General features: G+C 38.0%; 1 protein-coding gene across 2 annotated transcripts; it reads right to left on the bottom strand.

Moving 5' to 3' along the window:
• Window positions 1–1,880: 1,880 nt before the first annotated feature.
• On the bottom strand, window positions 1,881–20,437 carry PRKAR1A (protein kinase cAMP-dependent type I regulatory subunit alpha). Of its 2 annotated transcripts, none has more exons than XM_045569518.1 (11): window positions 20,260–20,437; window positions 16,788–16,970; window positions 11,780–11,950; window positions 10,875–10,966; window positions 10,609–10,670; window positions 9,712–9,758; window positions 8,630–8,788; window positions 7,018–7,078; window positions 5,916–6,037; window positions 4,945–5,026; window positions 1,881–4,343 (listed from the first exon to the last, which is right to left on the bottom strand). In XM_045569518.1, the coding sequence occupies exons 2-11, from the start codon at window positions 16,962–16,964 to the stop codon at window positions 4,171–4,173; spliced, it is 1,146 nt and encodes a 381-aa protein (XP_045425474.1). In that variant the 5' UTR covers window positions 16,965–16,970; window positions 20,260–20,437; the 3' UTR covers window positions 1,881–4,170. The 2 variants fall into 2 exon arrangements, with proteins under 2 accessions (XP_045425474.1, XP_045425473.1); XM_045569517.1 differs by lacking the exon at window positions 20,260–20,437 and adding an exon at window positions 19,852–20,013.
• Window positions 20,438–21,395: the final 958 nt, after the last annotated feature.

Raw genomic sequence — 21,395 nt, 5'->3', positions numbered from 1 at the left:
TAAAAATCAGGACAACTTGAGTTTGAAGACTGCAAAAAATAGTCAATTCTTTTTTCAGTGGTAGTTTTATGTTCTTTAGTCACCATGAGCACTGAACTGGCAAATACTGAATCACTGCTCCTAGGGGAAATGTATGATTTAGGTTCCTGGGAGTCTCTGGTCACATTTTCATCAACTGATCAACATATAGTCTTATTTTGTGTGTTATGTGTTAAAGACACCTTATTTTATATTCATTCATTAACACTGCACTCATGGCCAACAGCATTGTAACCCATGCCTGAATGAAGCTTACCTAATATATGTATTTTCTACATAAGGCGTATCACAGCCTTCTCACACTTAGGAACACTAGTCAGCACTTCAGCACTACACGTGTAAAATCACCAACAAAAATGCAAAAAATGTGGCACTAAAAAGACAAGAAAAGGACACTTATTCATAGTATGAGAGCTGAAACAGGAAGGCTAAGCGTCCACTTGTTCAACATCATTTGCAAACATGCATGTTGTGAGGCTCACATTTTTTCCTGCTCTGCTCATGTCTGCAAAAGCGCTGCGACTATTGATTTTGGGGCTACAAATAAGTTTTAGTAAGTAGGCAAATTTGCAAATACAGAATCCATAAATGAGGATCAACTGTTCACTCATTTGAGATTATCAAAGATAAAGAGGCTCTCCATCTAGTGGCGGCCTTTAAAATCACACAGCTACTAAGCAAAATTGGCAGAACTTTCTTTCACAAAATGAAAAGGCCATACTAGGGAGTTTTGATTTTAGGTGGGGACAAGATGAAGTCACAGCTCTGAACTTATGTCAAGAAATAAATTTTAACTGTGTATGTACACAACATTGCTGGTTTCTATGTAAAAATCCCATAGCATAAGAAGGGAGAAATTTAAGGTTCCCCCTTTTAAATTCACACAGTTACAGCTTTTATTGGTAGCTTTGGGAACAAATTAAATGGAACAATCTAGGCATTTCTCCTCCATACTGTTTTAAGCCATCTAAAAACACAGGTATTTTATACAAATATTTATTTTACTGCCAGGACCTAACTTAAGCATAAAAAGAGTTCAGCTATTACCTTGTGTTAGAGATAAAGAAGTACTAAGAAAACTGGCATGCTACTTCAGGTTTTAAATGTCAACATTTAAGTGATTAAAAAAGAACAAATGAGTCTATATGGGCTACTATTTAGAGGAAGAATTAAACTATAACCAAGACCGTCAACCCACAAAAATTTTCTTTGGCTATATTCTGTTGTGACTCTAAAGGTATCAACTCCAGCAGGTTGGGGGAAGGGATTACTGAAGCTGGACAAGTTGCACATGTTAAAGAATGTTCTTCTAGCACATGACATATCTCCAACTTCAGTGGATGTTAAGAAATACCAATATATCCTATGAATACAACTTGATCATCTCACTGCTCAGAAACCTAAGGAAAAGCATCAGAAATAAGACTTTATATGCACAAATAGAAAAATATCCCTATGTAGTTGAATGCATATTACATTTAAAACAAACAGTATGCTAGTCCAGAAATGAGGTTTCCCATTAAGTCTGGAAAAGTCCCAAGGCCACAGAGCCTATCTGTCTTCAATAAAAAGGAAATATTTCACTTTTGATTGAATCTTTTCCTCCCATGTCTCGGTAGATAAATCTACTACATCTCAATTACCCTTTAAACAAGGTTTTGAGATCCATTCTTTGACAAAATGAACTGCAAAGCATTAAAAATTAACATATTACTCTTTCAAAACAGGGCTCCTATAATTCACTTTCTTCATTCTTACCCACCAGAGTAAGACACTTGAGGAAGGATAAAGGGAGAAAAGAAGAAAAGGAGAAAGGAAAGAAAAACTGATTCATTTAAGAATTTAAATTATTTCATCTCTTTTTATTACTTGACCTACCATTAAGACAATCTGTAACAAAAAGAATAGAGTATATTAGCACACACAGTATAATCAGACTGGTAACCTGGAAACAGTACAAAATGGTCCTTTGGCCATCTATACTTTCTAGAGCACATCTCGAATTCACTTACCAAGCCCAAAAATAATGACTTCTAAAGCCCTGACTATCAACTAAGACAAATTATGCCAATTGTGATTTCTCACATATACTTAGATTGCACAAAGATAAAGCTTTAAATGTGGTAATTTTTAAATTTAGACTTATCTTAAAATTTCTTAGATTAAAAACTACAAAAGGGAGTTAAACAGCAAGCCAAATCATTTGAGTAAAACTCATTTAGAAAGCATTATATGTATCTAAATATACATGAACATGATTATATACACATATGAAACTGTGCAATTTTATGGCATTCTAAGTAATTTATTTAAGTACATTTTTGGCATTTAAACAAAGATCAAATCAAGCCTTAAGCTTATCAGAACATTATTTTTAATGTTTTAAATATAAAAACGGTAGCTAAACACAAAGTACAGATCAGAAAACCCTCACTGAATGTAGATTATTTTGGAAATGAAATTTGTATCAAGGTGGCTTTCTACCCCATACTAAAATGTAAATAAAACCTCTTTCCCAGATTTATGCTTTAAACTTAGTAACAACCTAAAAGCTTTTCAAATCTATGGAAAAAAATCTATCATGACCGATTTAAATTACCTGGGAAAGGGTAAGAAAGGGGATCAATAATCAGAGCCAGTTGCACACAGATGGAAAATGCTTGCGGTCACTCCCAATATAACCCTACGTTATATATAAATCACAATGAAAATAAAAGTGCCTACATTACAGAACTGTGAAATTTTGTTTAAAAAAATAACAGTAAGAAAAATAAACCATTGGGTATCATTGGAATAATGTAACACATAAGGCTGGAAAATACTGAAATACAGTTAAGACTCAAAACACAAGTTTACTTTAAAAAAAGTCTGCCAGAGAAATAAACGCTAGATAGGAAAGCAGGACTTCCAGCAGGATGGCCTTTTAGACCAATTTGAAACAACACACATACATCCTACCCCACCCCCAACCCACCAGAAATTCTAGTTGACATAAAAAGGAGGAAAAAAAGGCTAAACCGAAGTAAAAAAATTTCTTTCCAAATCTCACATTCCAGTGAATTTAGTAGGGAAAAATTCCACACACTGAAGTTTGTCTACCTGACATTTCTCCCTTTAGCAAAATCACCTTCATTTCTCTGTTATGACATTTATCCCATTTATATCTAGTCTCAGCAAATCTCATCTCCTGGAATTGGAGTTTAATGAGCATAGGAGATTATACCGGTGTCAACTGAAGGTTGTACACTAACCAAAAGCTCTAAATTAACAACCAAGAGTGTAGACTTCAAATTCTTATTCTCCTTTCAGCATCTGATGATCGATATTTGGCACTAGCTGGATAAAGGTCTAATCAGAATTTGTGAGCTGGGACAGATGTAGTTAAATCATAACCCAATATTTACCGTTTATGATTTGGTTTCAAACTCAAAAGGTAGGTATAGATAGCCACACCTAAAAATATTTCAGAATTGGAGAGGAAACATTAATAATAAGATATAAACAAAACCAGGCAAATTAGCTTGGCAAACAAACATTCTGGTTAAAAGGGAAAAAGAAACTGAACCAATCATATCCATCTTATAATTAGCAAAAGTGGGCATTTTTCCACCCTTAAACTAGTTTAATTACAGGCAGATGTCTTTCTAATGTACTAAGATTTTCTATATCCATTTTTCCTAATCCTTAGAGCTTCATGAGAAATCATTTATTCTATAAAGAAATACAGCATATATGGCCACAGTCTAAATATGCTTGTAACTGGAAAATTATGTCACTTTAAAAAAAAATCTTGCATGGTTACATCTTTACTCTATGGTAATTTATTTGGCGCTGGGATCTGCCCTCACCTTAAAAAGCATGGCACTCACTGCCCAGGTGGAACACTAACACTGCACAAAGAGAAGCAGTAACAGCAAAGTCTCCATAGAACTCTTTCTATTTATTTAACTGTGTACGAGCATTCGGTTAATGCTCCAAATTAAAAACGGTGCAATAAAAGCAACTTTTAATATAAACAGACAAGAAGCTGCGATGCCAGTGGCCATTTGGTGTTGCAACAGGGAAAATAAAGCAGTCTGCATGAGTGAAGCATGGACTGGGGAGAGAAAAGGGAGGCACAGGAGGCAGATTTCAGACAGACAGTGACACGAAACTGTTGTACTGCTGGATGTTTCGTTTGAGGATGTCTGAGCATGGGCCAAGAACACGTTCAAATCTAGGTCGGTCCAGCTTAACGCACTTCAAGGGGCCACGCGCAACCACCGTGGCAGCTCGAGGACGATTCATCAGTAGCGCAATTTCACCTAGGAAAGGGAAAAGGAGAAGGGTAAAAGCAGGCTAACTTTTTTCTTTCAATACAATCTTTTTTATTAATATATAACTACCTGAAGAAAAATGGGTGTCCTTTAAATATGTTAAGATTAGGAAACAATTAGATTTCAGAAGGAGCCAAATCAGGACTGTAAGGTGTATGCCTAATGATTTCCCCTAGAAACTTTCACAAAATTCCCCTCGTTTGATGAACAGAATTGAGCAGGAGCATAGTCATGATATAGGAGGTAAGCTTTCCTGAAAAGCAGGCTAACTTTTATGAAAAACATTTCCTCAAAGAGGTGCACTTCTGAGAAAGAAAACAGATACTCATTTCTCTAATAACTTAGTCTAGGACAAACAACGTCAGCACTTAAAAAGAAAAACTCAACTAATAGATATGAAACAATAAATTATTAACTGAGTAAAGATCAAAATCTCACACTATTACTCCGAAAGCCAAAAAAAGACTGCAATTAAAAAATAAATTCAAGAGAACAAAAGATAAAATTATGAAAGACTTAATATCTCACTGAGAGGTGACTTAAAGAAAGGATTTCACTTTCTGTATTTACTGACGGAATCCACACATACCAAAATAATCAGAAGGCCCCAATCTTCCCACTTCAACAAACTCTTCATTTTCTGACCGACGTTGTAGTACAGCAGCTGACCCCTGTAATAAAATCACCAAAAAGCTAAACAAACAAATAATTTCAAACCCAGCGTGGCATATTAAATACCCTATGCAATTTTAGCTACTCTGCAAAAAAAAAAAAAAAAAAGGCGGAGGGGTAAGATTCAGTGGTTATTTCAACTCATCTGTGTTCATATGACAAAAGATGACTGAAAAGTTAGTCACGACATAAGCTGGCTGGTTAACTAGCATCTCCTGCTAGCAAGGTTCTTCTTATCAAGCTAAGGTACTAAAAGAGTGCAGACTTGAGTTAGCAAACTATAGACCCAGGGCCAAATCCAAGCTTGCTGCCTGCTCTATAAAGAAAATATTATTTGGAATACCACACCCATTCATTTATGTATTGTCAATGACTGCTTCTGCACTATGACAACAGAGTTGAGTGTTTGCAACAGAAATCTATGGCCCACAAAGCTTAACTTATTTACCACCTGGCCCTTGGTTTCAATAAAACCAATTAGCATCTATGGAGCCACAGTCACATAAATTTACTATTTGGATATGCTTGGCAGGCAAGAGTATCTGCTATACATTTCCATAGATTGTGAAAATATAAAGCACAGTAACTTTTAGAATTTAAATAATTACCCTTGATCTTTGTTTGCCAAATAGCCCAAATATTTGCATTTTAAAAAGGATGGCACAGAATCTTCACAGTTTGTTATGTTAAATGGTTGAGTTTTGTTTAGGATTTGGCTATTCATATGCCTAGGACCCTTCCAGAATTCTGACTCAAACTCATTTAAAATGTAGTGGCCTGGCAGAAAACCAAACAATAGCATTTCAAGGTAAAAGATAATAGTTAAGCCCACTTTTTCCCTCTTAGCAGTGTACAACTTTTTAAATTATCAAATGTTGAGTTCTTTACCTCTAAAATAATGAAGAACTCATCCCCTGGTTCTCCCTGCACCACAATCTTCTGCCCATCTTCAAACTGGACTGGTTCCAATGCATCAGCTACCGTAAGACGTTCCCACTTGTCCAAAGATTCTGAAAGAATCAAAAAAAATTCTCTACATTATTTGGTGATATTAAAAATTTTAAAACAAAGCATTAAGAGATTTAACCAAATAGCCATGCACATTCAACAATCCAGTAGTGTCTCAGATTAAACATGGTACCTGTCTTCAATTACCACTAGTCTCAGCAGGATTCTCATATTACCTGCAGACACCTTTAGATCCTTACTGCAGTAACCTAGTGGCCAGGTTAATTTATACCAACTGTACCCAGTGGCAATGGAATAAGAATATGTAATTATTAAGTATTCCTAAAGATTGCCATCAACCCAATCAAAATTTACAGTACCCAAAAGTAATAGTTTTACTATCTATATTATTCCAAAGGTTTATAGAAATAATGTAATCTATTTAAATTCTCAGTTGAATTTATTGAGGAACCTAAGAGGAGCTAGGAAATAATTTGTATTCCCAAAGGACAAACTAATATCCAAGACACAAAACAAATGTAATCACTTCAAAGAAAGGACAAATAATGGGGGCAGGAGTCAATTCACTGTTAACGAAACAATGGCAGAAGATAGTTACCTTATAAAAATCACCATTCACCCGTTCTGAAGAATAGGATCTAACAATATCTCCAAGTCCACATAATAAAATGTACAGGAGTATCTTCAATTAACCTGCTTTACTCTAAATTTCAAGAAACTCTGGCATTTTTTTCACAGGATGCCAGCAAATGACACTTACCTTTTCACAAAGGAAATGCATTCTTGGAAATACTCAGTTTCCTGAACCAATAAACTCAATGATGGAACAACAGAGACAGAAGTCACAGAGGAAATAACTGTGAATGTGCACAGGAGAAAGGGGGACACTTTCAGCCATGCTCTCTTCAGGAGGAATGAATGAGTAGCACATACTTTTGGAAAGCTTCTTCCAAGTCCAGCCATTTCTAATTAATGGATTTGTCAAACACCAGCAAATTCAACACACTTATTTAAAACTCACCTAAAATAGACACTTTACTAAGGAACTCCTCATACATTTTCCGCTTCCTCAATGTGCTTCCCTATAAATTAAAAGTAACAAAAGTTATATCCCCAAAATCTGTAATTGTCACACAGCTGTGGAATAATAAATATTACGTTTCAAATGAATTTTAAAAACAAGTCAAAGCCTGCTGCTGCTGCTTCTTGATTTGTGATCATTTTTCTTCATGTTGAAGATAGTGAGCCCCTGTTCAGTTCTACAAAAAAGCTCTTAGTAACTTGCTCCTAAGAGAAACACCAGGTATATGGTCAAACAAGGTCACAGCATCACCAACTAGTGAAACGTCAAATAGGCAAATAATCAGTTCTCTAAAAACAACCATGTCACATGTGACTATAGCTGACTATTTATTCCCAGCCCAGGATCCTTCCCCACGCCAATCCCCCACAGAAGTAAGGAAATAAACTGCTGCCACTTACAGACATCCCCTCTCACCCTACAAAAAAAAGGCCCAGACTTAACCCCAGTTGCCTTATACTGCAAAGTTTGTTAAATACATCTGGGGCAAAGAGGGAGGGAAGACACCCAGTCCTCTATAATAAAACTTCCTTTCATTGTAAATAGCCTTAGCCACCCCCTCCCCAAAAATGTATATACCTTCATATGTATAGAGTCATGTGCTGCACAGAAATGGGGATTCAACCTAAGAAACACTTCTTTAGGTGATTTCATCATTGTGTGAACATCACAGTGTGTACTTACACAAACCTAGATGGTATGGCCCACTACACACCTATGCTATATGGTAGAGCCTATTGCCCCTAGGCTACAAAAGTGTACAGCATGTACTACACGGAATAGTGCAGGCAAGTATCTGTGTATCTAAACATCTCTGAAACAGAAAAGGTATAGTAAAAATATCGTAGTATAATCTTATGGGACCACTCATTGTTTATGAAGTCCATCATTGCCTGAAACATTGGTCATGATTGTATACATGTTTGTGTGTATACATATCCCAAATACAGAAAAATTTCCAAGTACATCACACTGCATATTTTCAACGGCCACATGAACACTACACAAATCTAAGAAAACCCTTCAAAATGACTGATGCCATTAAACATCCACTCTATAAACGTGTTACAAAGTTCTCAAAAAGTCTGACTGTATCATCAGAATGTTCCAATGACTTCATTATTTTATTTCTTTAACGAGAGGGGACATGATATCTGTTTTATTGACAACCCACTTCCAGTTTAGGGAAGTTGATTACTTTTGAATGACTTCAAATACCTTTATGCACTTAAAAGCAGCACCTATCAGGCTATCTGTGATGGGGAAATTAGGTAAGTTACGATGTACCTATTGGCAAATGGATAGATTTCCAAACATGAGCTGACCATTACTTACACACATTTTGTTTCCCATGTTACTCCTGGACAAACTTTTGCTGTAAAATATCACTGTCTCAAACGGTATAATGAATAATGCTAAATTGGGCTTAATGCAAAATATTCGATCATTAAAAGTAAGGAATATTCTCATTTTAATTTTGTGATGTTATTCAAACATTAGTGACACAGATTGGAATTCTAAATCACACCCCAAAAAAACCATGTTCTCTTACCATAAGGATTCTTCTATAGCTGTCTCGGTCAATACCCCACAATTTCACATTTGTCTTTGCTTTGACAGTAGCTGCTCTAGGTGTTCCATAAATCAAAGCAAGTTCTCCAAAGCTCCCGCCTTCTCCAACACTGGTCGCCCATTCATTGTTGACATAGACCTAAAGTACAAATGACATCAAATAAGTGTTTTTTCTACATCTACACACACATAAGTGTTAAAAATCCTCAAACCTTTTGAAAAGGTCGGAATCCTGAGCTTTGTTTTAAAAAATAGAATAGAATAAAATAGAAGCATTAATACCTATCATATACGTTTAGTATACTGTGCAGAGTTACTGAATTTTCTAATAATCCTAAAATATCATATGCTATTATTTATCCCCACTGCATTTGGAAACAAGACTTACAGAATTAAGAAAGCTGTATTAAGTATCATAGCAAATGGCTGGGTCTAGACTCTCCCTTACACAGCATGCATGCACTTTTTTTGTTTCGAGAGAGTCTCGCTCTGTTGCCCAGGCTAGAGTGGCATCAGCCTAGCTCATAGCAACATCAAACTCCTGGGCTCAAGCAATCCTTCTGCCTCAACCTCCCGAGTAGCTGGGGCTACAGGCATGCACCACCATGCCCAGCTAATTTTTTCTATATATTTTTAGTTGTCCAGCTAATTTCTTTCTGTTTTTAGTAGAGACGGGGTCTCGCTTTTGCTCAGGCTGGTCTTGAACTCCTGACCTCGAACGATCCTCCTGCCTTGGCCTCCCAGAGTGCCAGGATTATAGGCATGAGCCACCACATCCGGCCCATGCATGCACCTCTTTTTTTTTTTTTTTTTTTTTGAGACAGAGTCTCACTGTGTTACCTGGGCTAGAGTGAGTGCCGTGGCGTCAGCCTAGCTCACAGCACACAAATTACCTTTAAAAAGTTTCTCTGCATCATAAAAATATTTGGCAAAAGATAATGGTGCAATTTGACACACAAGGGCTGCAACACCCCTTCAGAAACACTATTCTTGTTGCTTAGAAGCAATAAAAATCACTACATTGACTTTTATCAACATATTTTTGCTATTATTAAATCTTACATCCATCTCTCCTTGATCAATCACATAGAAGTTATCCCCTTCATCACCTAAAAGAGAAGTAAAAAAGTTAGAAGCATATTCCAAATGAAACAAACAAACAGAAACTATCAAATTACTATAAAATAATAAACTCATTTTATAATGGTACTGTGAGAGCAGAGTGTTATAAATTAACACAATCTTTCAGGGAAAAAAATCCAGCAATCTATTTTGAAAGTCATAGAATTGATCAATTTTTTAGTAATTTCATGGTAAAGAATACCTCTGAAACAATTAACTAAATAAAGCCACATATGCGTACAAGTTATTAATTATTATGGCATCTATAACAACATTAGAAACAACTCAAATAGTTAATAGCAAAATATCCAGTTGCCACAAAATAGGAAAATATATAGTTTATAAATACCCATGAAAATGTCAATAAATAAGAAGGAAAAAAAAGAGGAAGATATCCAAAAGATTACATCCATGTTTGTCTATGTAGGCAAAACGGTAAGAATCTATAGATGATATAGAAACTTATAAATAGATAGGCTATGTAATGAAGAACGTAGACATTTGGTTTATTTCTTACTTGTAAAGTGGTTAACAATATAAAAGGACATATGAGATACATACGGTTCTGAAACTGCATACAACATTCAAAATAAAAATGTAAGTATTTTAACAGTAATTATAAACAAAATTGTATCAAAAATGTTAGTCCCTCAGAGAAAGTGTTCTTTTTAGCTCAGAGAATTTTCATTAAAAAAAAAAAAAGGAAAATCCAATAGTATAACAGAAGAAAAATGGATCAAAATAAAAACAAACTTCAATGAAAGAAAACAAAAAAAATCCTCGTCTCACCTCTTCTCCCATAACAATACTGCATACCACAGAAATAGTGGCCCTTACCTTGCTGAATAACAGTTTCTCCAGCAATGAAGGAAACTGGAAACATGGCATCAAAAATATCACTGCAAGAGAAAGCCTCATGTTGTATTTCTCATCTCTTCTGTGGATTTGAAACATTAACCTTAAAATTAAAGCTCCCAGATTTTCAGCCCAGTTTGTCATCCAGTAAACAATTATTAAGAGACTTAAAACTTGCAATAATGACGAGAATCATTTGGGATCACATCCTTCCTGGAAAAGTATTGTAAGAAAGAACCTGTACCTACCTTCTCTCATTATCATCAAGATGTGAAAACAGCACATTCTTTTCAATAGCTTTGGCTAAAGCAGCCATTGTCTTATAATCTTTTGGTATGACCTAGAAAAGAATTGAAGATCAAATGACAACTCCATAAGCCAAGAACACTTCATGTTTGCAACTCACATTTCAGTTACATGTCAAGCCACATTACGGTACTTAAACAAGACTGTTTTGAGTTAAATACTTTCACCACAACACACATGTAACTATCTTTGATCCACAAAGTACTCAACAAATGCTGACTAATTAATCCCCTTGTCACAGGCAGGCCTGTTTTACAGCGTGGTACTTGGTTCCCAGTTACCTACTAAAGAAACAAACCAAAACCACCTTGACCAAGATCATTATTCTGAGGCAAAACTAAGTATTTTATAATAATTACTCATTTTTTACTCTGTAATCATGTACTATTAGTTTCACAAGCCTCCAGTGCCAGGACAATTCTGTTTCTCCTTAAAGGCTAATAACGTAAGTCAATGTGTCGGGCTGGCTCTGAGGAAGAGATTAGGACAAATGAAGTTTGTAAGATAAAAGGTTAAAAGCCGCAACTATAGGATATCAAAAAATTGACACCATGATTCAAGAGAAAAAGGAGTACTGCCTGTTTCTTCTACTGCAAAACAAGAGAGCATGGAAATGACAAACCTCCAAAATGCAATTGCTCATTAATAACCAGGATTAATTATTTCCTCTGATGGCATGCTATTATACAAACCTGTTCTCCAGTACGCAAGAACTGTACAGCACAGATTAAGCTCTATCCTGTTTGGTATTTTATATTCAAAATAGTGCATACACTCACCAAAGGAAACTAGATAACTACCACGTGGGACCCAAAAACATTTCCCCAATGTTAGTTATCAAAACTACCTTTCTAACATATGAAGCGGCATCTTCCTCTGTGTAGACTTCAGCGCTGATAGCGCCTCGTCGCCTCCGACCCTTAACCACTGGGTTGGGTGGAGGAGGAGAGATTTCATCCTCCCTTGAGTCTGCACGAGTGCCTGCTTTCTGCAGATTTTGAATCTGTTTTGCCTCCTCCTAAAAGAAAGCATAGGTTTGTAAAATGAGATCCTTCAGCATGTAAAGTTGGTATTCTCAGATCCAATGATAGTCTGTCTCAGTCACTTCAACTCTCTTCTTATACTACAATGTAAGTTAAGGGGAAAAGGCCAATTCCAAATCAGAAAAACAATGGAGAGTAAGGTTTGAAAAGAAATTCTCTCAAAAGACTGTTTCTCAGATGGTAACAGACACTACACGTTATTAATGAAAAAACCATTAGTATAATAAAGACACATAACATGTGAGTAAAAAATTAAATATCCATTACAATAATGTATTAACACTGATTTGTGATGCACCCAAATACAAGACAAAACCTCGGAAATCAGGTTTTTTTTATGCTACTGCAAATAGCAAGAGACCTTCTCCCAAAAAGAATGTTATCCAGGAATAACAATTCAGGCACAGCAAAGTGCTTCAAGAAGGTCTAGATTACGGAGTTATTTCATTAATTCAATAAGCACTTTCTGGACCTGCCATACCAAGGCCTACATTAGGCAATTAGACTATAAAAACAAACAGGAGAGGGTCCTGAGCCTGTGGAATTCACATTCTAGCCTGGATCCCAGATATATACAAATAATGAAATATCATGGTAACCATAAATTTAAATAAAATCAGGTCTAATACTTCTCCCAGCAGACCTAGAAGCATTCTTTATTATCAGGGTTTATAATTGAAGTTAGAACAAAAAGAGTTTATTTACCTGGCTTTAAAAACTACTTCTTATTCAACCAATTCATATAAAACCTGAGATAAACTATTAAACACATTTTTTCAAATCAGGAGCCTTAAAAAGAAATTCCTCTAGACCCATAGTAAAGAATGAGTTATTAAGCCTAAAGTAAAAGCAAAAAAAATAATGTGTCTTATTTTCTACCTTCTTATTCACTTGACCCATTCTCCATTATTTTTCTGAACCATCTCTCAAATTCTAAATGAACTTAGCATTTAATGATTGTTTTAGAAAAAAATCTGATGAAAAAAGAAATTAAAGAGATGTCCACTTTTTTTCCTGCATGGTTCTCAGCCCTGCTTTTGGCATCAAGATAAATTTAAGAACTGTGTACATATATGGCAAGAAAAGTCTAGAACCACCACCATCAAGGTGCTGATAGTATTCATTTCTACTAGTAAGATCATGCCTGATTATTATTTTCTTCTTTTTTAGAGAGAGGAGTTATCTTTATTTTTCTCATTTCTCTACATTTTCTTATTTTCAATTAAGAAGAAACACAATGAGAAAAACATATTAATACAACAAAAATAACTTTAATATTTTTGTATATATTTAATTACAAACATTTATTTACTCGACCCAGTAATCCAATAATTTTACTTCTAGGAATTTATTCTAAGATGTGCATATGTGTGAAATGACATGTATTAAAAATTATTCATTGTAACCTTGTTTTTAAGAATGAAACACTGAAAACAAACAAAATGGCCACCAGTAGGGACGATTAAATAAGTGACAGTACATCCACACAATGGAAAGCCACATGTGTTGGGGGGAAAAAAAACAACAGGAAGCTCTTTTATATAGAATTTGTCTGTAAGTGCCCACATATTATCTCCAGAACACTGGCAGCATTCAAGGAAGGCAATGGGGTAGGAAGGACACCTCATATTGTTACACACCTTTGTACCTGCAGAATTTTGAAATATGTAACCTATTTTAAAAAAATACATTCTTTAGAAAATTCACTTCATTTTCACTCTGGTAGTCCCAATAATCAGTAAGGTTTTCCCCTTTCATATTAACACAGAACTATAAAACTCAAGCCTCCCCTAAGTTCAAAGTTTAAAAGTATAAATAAAAACACAAATTCTCCCCCCAAAATGTGTTATTGATTGGCATTTCACAAAAACTTCATTAGAAATTTTATAAATAATATCTCATTTGGGACTGTACGTCACTGAATTTTTAGGATAATTTTGAAATAACAAAAGCATTGATTTTAACATTGTCTCATGGATTCTAGTAACTCTTTTTACACAGCAATGTGAATATAACCTAATCCTGACGACTCAGAGCCATGACTAAGATCTCCAATTTCTAACATGTACTACGATACATGTGGATACCCTTTCTCTTGCTGTTGTCATCCTGCTGTCAGTCTCCTTCCTCTTCAGCTCTGTAACTGAAATAATGAATACCCTAAATACCCTGACTTGATCACTACAGATTCTATGCGTGTAACAAATTATCACATGTACTCCATAAAAATGTACAATTATCAACAAAAATTTAAAAATTAAACTCCCATTCACTGGTTAATTATGTTCTCCACTCTCAGGTTCAAATTCTGCATTAAATCCTGCATTATGTTCTCGACTCTTAAAATTCTGTCCCCCCAACTTAATAAGTTTTCACAATTATCTGTTCCCTCCTTGTCCTTGCCATTCTTCCCTGTGGGTGAAGTGTACTTCCCACCCCACTGACTTAAGGCTTGGCTATAGACTTGCTTTGGCCATGGAATGTAAGTGGACATGCCATACCATGCCCGCATGTGTGGTTTGGCTCTGCCTATCCTGACCTTGTCCTCTCTCTGCTGTAAGAACAGCCTGCCCTATATAGTAGCTGCTCCTTCCATTCAGCCCCAGAACAAGACATGTGGAGTCAAGAAGGCAAGACAAGCTAAGCTCAGAAGAGCTGCACATGACAGAGAAATATGGTTTGTTGTAGTAAGCTATTGAAATTTGGGGGTTATACATTGCAGTAGCACAAGCTGAAGACTACACCGTATGACCAAGTTACTTAATTTCTTAGTTTTACCTGCTACCTCTGTAAAATGGTGATAATCACCTACTTCACGCATTTGAAATAATGAGTATGTATGTATGTAAAGTGCTTCAGACAGTACCTGGCACATAAGAGACAATTCAAAGGTCACTGCTGTTATAATTCCTCTTACCTACCAGACAGGTGAGGTTCTAAGAAATATGTGAGTAAAAAAGGACTTGAATTCCAGATGACTGTCTAAATTAAAATGCAGAAGCTTTCAATAGATCAACTGTGAAAGCTGTTTGGTACATTTCTTACAGATTGGTTGAAAGTACCAGGAACATAACCCCAGAAACATGGGGAAAGAGGTGACAAAAATGTGACTGTATTTTCAACATACAAATTAATACTTAATATACACAAAAGTGACCTGTTAAAAAGTTGAAAAGCTAGTTATCTGAAGGTCCAGGTATCTGTATTCAACCCTGGCTGAAGGAATATATGCAAATGAACAAAGATCCCTGCATTATAACAAAAAGTGTGTTGAGTTGTGACTTTTATTAAGAAGTAAAGAAGCCAACACCCATTAAATCTAAAAATCACATCTGTAAAGTAAGTATTTTAATAATTACTTCTTGTTTTCCACACTGGTTAGTCCTTAAACAGTAGTGTGGTAAGTAGACGCTTTGAAACTAGCTCCACACATTCAATACTCCCTATAAAAAGATACACACTTAATGTCTCACCAACTTAATCCCCTCATTTGATGGTTTCTATTGATGTCCAAAGATGAGGGATCACCTTACAGTGACCCATTTCAGAACCAGATCTCCAGGAACGCACTTGATTTCACAACAAGGAATACCCACGGCCTGTCTATACAGTACCATTATCTAGAAACTGCTTAAAAAAGAGAAAGCCAAAATTTCTAATATAATTCCAAGACAGCAAAGTTACATTCATAGGGACTAGTTAGTCACTTTTATTTTTTTAATTATTCTAATCATGGTACTAAATACCAACTTTAACAGTTTTTCAAGAAAACGGTAGAAAATACCTGATCCCTGAGCTAAACATTTTTAAAAATTAGTGTATAGATTCTCTTACTAATAAATTATGCTGATTAAGAAATTGTCCAAGCAAATCAGAAATGCAAATATTTCTATTATACAATTAAATAATTAATAATCATATGCCAAAGAAATGTCCAATTGGTTCCTAATCATTATGGGCCACCTCAAAAAGTCACTGTACACAAGAAAATCTATAAATTTATCCCACTGATTTACAGAAGCAAATCACACAAACTACTCAAAACATTTGGTGATCTAGACTTTTTCACTGTTTTCTTGAGCAAAGTGAATTTAAGTATTGTCCTTGATACAAAATTGTCATTTTTCTTAGAAAAGCATATACCATATATGTAGGTCACAATACCACATATGTAGGATGAACAACAAAAAGTAAAACCCAGATTACATTTTTTCAAGGGGAAACAAGTCCTGACCAAAAGTATACAGGAAAATTTTGACAACCATTAATCTTGATATCTCCTCCACTCTACAGCTAAATTCATCTGATATATACTCTACAGTAAAATAGACTTCCCTAATTCAGATTTTCTGATATACTGGTCACAAGATAGATTCAAAAGTTTCATTATACTAGTTTTAAAAGATGGGATAAGGTTTATTAAGCTTACTTGCTTTGTAAAAGAAAAGCATTAACTGCTTTCAAGTACTGCAGAATGTCTCATTTCTTCCAACTGCTATACTACTTCTGACCAGTTTTATCTATTATAGTCAGTTTTATGTACTAATTAAAAGTTTGGAAACTGTATGTTTGAAAATTCTTTTGTTAGCCAAATAAACTTAATATATAGATTCATTTTCTGATAAATTCTAATTAAGAATTTTAAAATTACTAAAAATTGCTTAACTGCATTTCTTATTTGAAATTCTGTTTTAGGCTTCTTATCTGGTCAGAATTGTTTTTCTTCCAAAAGAAACAAATTAGTAACATTCTACAGCACTGAATTTAACAATTGTCAAGGTCATCTCATCATCCCGCCACATTTATTTTTACCTTCTCCAACCTCTCAAAGTATTCCCTGAGGAATGCCATAGGTCTCTCAGGTCGGGCAGTGCACAACTGCACAATAGAATCCTTGAGCAGTGCCTGAATGTTGTGCTTCTGGACATAGAGCTCACATTCCCGGAGGCTGCGCTCCTCCTCACCGCCAGCAGCGCTGCCAGATGCCATGGTTCTCTGCAAGAAAAAACACACATATGCTCGTGTAAACTATTTATAAAGCGCAAACGCCAATTTGGCCTCTGACTTACTAAATTCATTAAGCAACTGGTTCATAGCGATTTTTTTCTAAGTAGATCTGGTTTTTAAACGAGGAGGTAGGGGGTAGGGAATAAAGTATGTACAGAACTAGCATTCTTCTAAGTAAATGTTTCATTTAGTTCCTGCTGCAAGATCTGGGCTCTGTAAGCACCAGTGAAAGTCAATAACCTCAGCTCCTGAGAGGAAGTATGAGCCACTATCCCCTGCAGAGGCCGGCTGCTGAGAAGTCAAGCCCTTAAGGGAATTCCATTCAGTTCTCCCTTGCAAAAGAAATCATGATGACGTGGGAAGTGTGTGAATGGTAAACAGGACAGAGAATTAAAAGGGCACACAAGTCAGCACTAAGTGAAAGCAAGTAAGCACAATGAAGAAGAATGTGTGACGTTCCCTATACTAACTTCTAACCCATGGGAGTGTCCTAACGTCACACAACAAACCAATGGAGAAAGGATCTGATTAGCCAACTACTAGTATAATCAAAATTTTTTTAAAAATTTGAAAAAAACTTTTTAAAAAAGAAACCTCAGATTAGTTTTAAAAGCGATCTTTTTTTCTGGATTCTTTTACCAGATGCCAGCCCTAGATGATAATACACTTAGTAGTAAAAGAGGGAAAATCCTTGGAAGGGAGGAAAGGAGAATTCCTTTCTAAGTAAACTAAAAGATATGGACAGAAAATTGTCAAAATTTCCTTCATCTGGATGGGAAAACGTTAAAACACTTAAGTTTCTAATTTACATGAAGATTCAGTATATAAATCGCATTTAATGGATATTAGAGGGTTCGAACTATGGTACCTTGATGTGAAATAAAGCAAACAGATAGAATGAGCAGGTAACCTTATCCTGGACTTAAAAGCTTGGTAATTGAACAACAGGGTCATACACTGTTTTCCTTCCAACTCCTAATTACTAAGCAAGATTAGAAAATAAGAGTGTGGTCCCCTACACTCAACAACTGAGTTCAACACTAATCAGGCTTTTCCAATTATAATGCACTTGAAACCACAGAGATGAAACTGTAAATGTAAAAGAAATACCAGAGTAAAGAGCTATTCTGAAGTGCTACACTGTTATTCATTTTGACAACTTTCATAATAGAGGTCAATAACATGTAGACTAATTAACAGACCATGAGAAAGTTTGTGGCTCCATGACAAGCACATGAATTAGAAGCCACGGAAAAAGAATCAAGCTGCTACTTCAAAAGTAAACATTAAAAAGAAAAAAGTTAATTTACTTTAGGGTAAATTTATACCAGCCACTTTTCCAAGTCAGGCAAATCGTATGAACTGAAAATCTGCTTCAGTAGAATTTTCCGCATGTCAAATAATACAGAAGGCTACCAAGAACAATGATTAAATCAGATCATTTTATGCTTCAAAACTTTCAGTCACATTTCAGGAATGTCCACACATGTATTCAACTGATCAGAGAAATCATTTTAACACTAGGTCTTTGGCTCGTAGAGATGAGAGAATTGGGCTTAAGGGGTGAAACTGGGTTTTGGTTTGTTTGGAATAAGTAATATATTACAAAGACCAAAAAGATGACACTGGTAGTAAGATAGTACACAAACAGAAATGCCCCAAGATTAATGCTGTCACTATGTGAAACCCTCAATAACCAAATTTCATGGTCTTAATATTTTTAATCAAATACACCTGGACTAATTCTGTATTTGTATTTATTTTTAAGAGCCCAACAATTTACCTTCTCCCCCTAAAAAAATTTAACTACTTTAAAACTTTCACTGCATTGTCTCTACTCATAAGAAAACACTTAGATTCTTTCTTTTGGAATTTCAGTTATGATAAAATTCTGTTTCAAACGGATTACATTCTAGAGAATATTTAAAACACTTTCAGAAACTTCCTGATTCAGACCGCACCCCCTTCGACCTGCCAAGTAACACTTCCTTGGGGTCACCTTAAGGAAGTGTTAGCTTTCCTTGCTCTGCTGAAAAGACGGATCTCTCGGGAATCTCGCAAGTAGTAAGTCGGCTGGCACCATACATGCATTGAGCTGGAAGGATTAATAAGTACCGCGTATTTTCTAGAAGAAGGGCAGGAAAGTGCCCTTCACTTCACGTAGGCCACGGTCATCACCACAAAATGAAGGGAGGCCTACCCCTCATCCTACCCTAGAGGCAAGGCCAAGGCGGTGACAAGAGGCCTCAGGGAGAAAAAATCCGGAATGGGAAGGAGGTGAAAAGGGACAAAAGGAAATTTAGGAGACAGATTAAGATCATCGTGGGGGGTGGTGGTGGAAGGAATTATTCCTTTAAGAGAGAAAACGACTGCTGGTAATGACAAAGAGAAGACAGAATGGAGATAAAAAGACCGGCAGGAGATGCGATGGCGGATTCTGGCAAAATCGAGCTGCTGTCCTTCAGGAAATGGGGGAGGGGAGGGCGGGCGAGGAGGCCGCGGCGTGCGGGGGCGAAGACGGCCGGGGCTGGCCGCGGAGGGCCGGGGCCCCGAGCGCCGCGGAGTGGGGGGCGGGGGGAGCGCGCGCGCGCGGGCGGGGACAGCCAAGCGGTCGAGAACCCCGTGCGGGAGCGGACGCCCGAAGGCCCCAGGGCCTCAGGGGTACAGACTCCAGGTCGGGGGCGCGGCCCGGGGCGTGAGGCCTGCGGGGAGGCGTCCGCCGGGCCCGGAGGGGAAGGGGGTGCGGCCGTCCCCCTGCAGGTCGCGCCCCGTGACGCCATCTTGGATAGGTCCAGCGCCCCCAAACGGGCGGCGAGGCGGCGAGGCGACGAAGCTCACGGCGCCGGAGCCTCCGGCCGACCCCACTCACCTGGGGACGGGTGGCGGCGGCCACGGGCGAGGGGTGAGGCTGCGTCGTGCCGAGCTCCCTCAGCGCTTCGCTTCCAGCGCTGCTCCACTCTGCGATAGCTGCTCGGCGACGGCTCCACCGGAAACGACCCGGCCGCAGCCAATCAGCGCTCGGCTGCTGACGTCAATGCGCCTCGCTCTGGCCAGACCCGTCGCCTTGGCAACCTTAAAGGCGCAGCGGCCCTAGTTCCTCCTCCGCCCCCCTCTGAAAGACCTTCACCCCTCTTCACTGTACAACGGTTGCCTTCTGCCATTACGTTCATCTTACCTTGTCCCTTATCCGCAGCCCTTTCCTCACTCCTGCCGCCTCCTTTGCCCACTCTCTCCAGCCGGGTTATTTCCTCCTACCTGTTCACCTGCCCCTCCTTACCTGTCCCTCTCTGGGTGTCTCAGGTCCCCTTTATGTCTTCTGCTCTTCGCTCCCTCTCCGCGCGGCTCCCGCGAGCTTCCCTCTCCTCCGCTCCTCTCTCCACCCCACTCACTCCTGCCTCCCTCGAGGCCTCCGCCTTTTCTTCCTCCCCTCACCCTCCTTCGCCCCGCGGCCCCACGTGGGGCGTCTCGCATGACAGGTGGGCGACTCCGCCCCGCGGCCCCGGCAGGGAGGAGGACTCCAGGCCGGGGCGGGGAGATTCCTGCCGTTTCCAGACCCCGGAGGAGGCGGCGGCCCTGGCGAATCTGCAGCAGCTGCGACGCGGGGCCGAGCGCGGGCGGGTGCCCGGGATGCCCACTTCAGGCTGCGCATCCTGTGCCCCGCCAGCGCCGCGCTGGGCTCTGGGCTCCGGCCTGCCATCCGGTCCAGGAAATCTGAGCCCTGCCAAGTCTGTGCTTGGACGATCTGGCTGCTCTCCCCTCCGGGGATGCTGTCATCAGTGTAGGCCACACCGTCCCCTGTGTCCACAAGACACAGGAAAGGACCTTGTCAGGGTCCAAGAAGAGCCTTAAGTCCTTCTGGAACCTGAAATGCCCCCATCATCACGCCTGACCACACAGGGTGAGAAGTACAGAGCGCGCAGATTGTCACAAATGTTCTGTGACCACGCAAGGAATCTCAACTGTCTGTAAAAGCTGCACTAATCAGGGGAAATTCAGAGAAAAGAGGACTTCTTTACTCTTTCAGACATTTTTGTAGACCACAGTATCCGCTGGTGGAGGAAGAAACGGGAAGCAGAGGAGAGTTTTAGACATATGAAGGCACTAAATGAATAAAGAAGGCCCTTGGAGGACACATATCCAAGTGTCTGGCTGGGAGCCGTTGTGGTTGCCCCATATATAGTTCTAGGACTGTATGTGTAAAATACGTAATGGATTTAACACTTAACACACAAAAAAGTAAAGTGTCTCAATAATTTTTTATTGATTCTAGGTTGAAGTGATACTATTTTGGATATATCAGGGTAAATATTAAAATTAATTTCTCCTTTGTTTTCACTTTTCTAACATAGCTATTGGAAAATTTTAAATGACATATGTGGCTCCCATTGTATTTCTTTTGGATAGCACTGCCCT

Source organism: Lemur catta, chromosome 15, assembly GCF_020740605.2.
Source record: "Lemur catta isolate mLemCat1 chromosome 15, mLemCat1.pri, whole genome shotgun sequence".
In the NCBI taxonomy this organism is placed as follows: Eukaryota; Metazoa; Chordata; class Mammalia; order Primates; family Lemuridae; genus Lemur; species Lemur catta.
The sequence above is the reverse complement of the archived record's forward strand: the minus strand, read 5'-3'. Positions and strand labels throughout refer to the sequence as shown.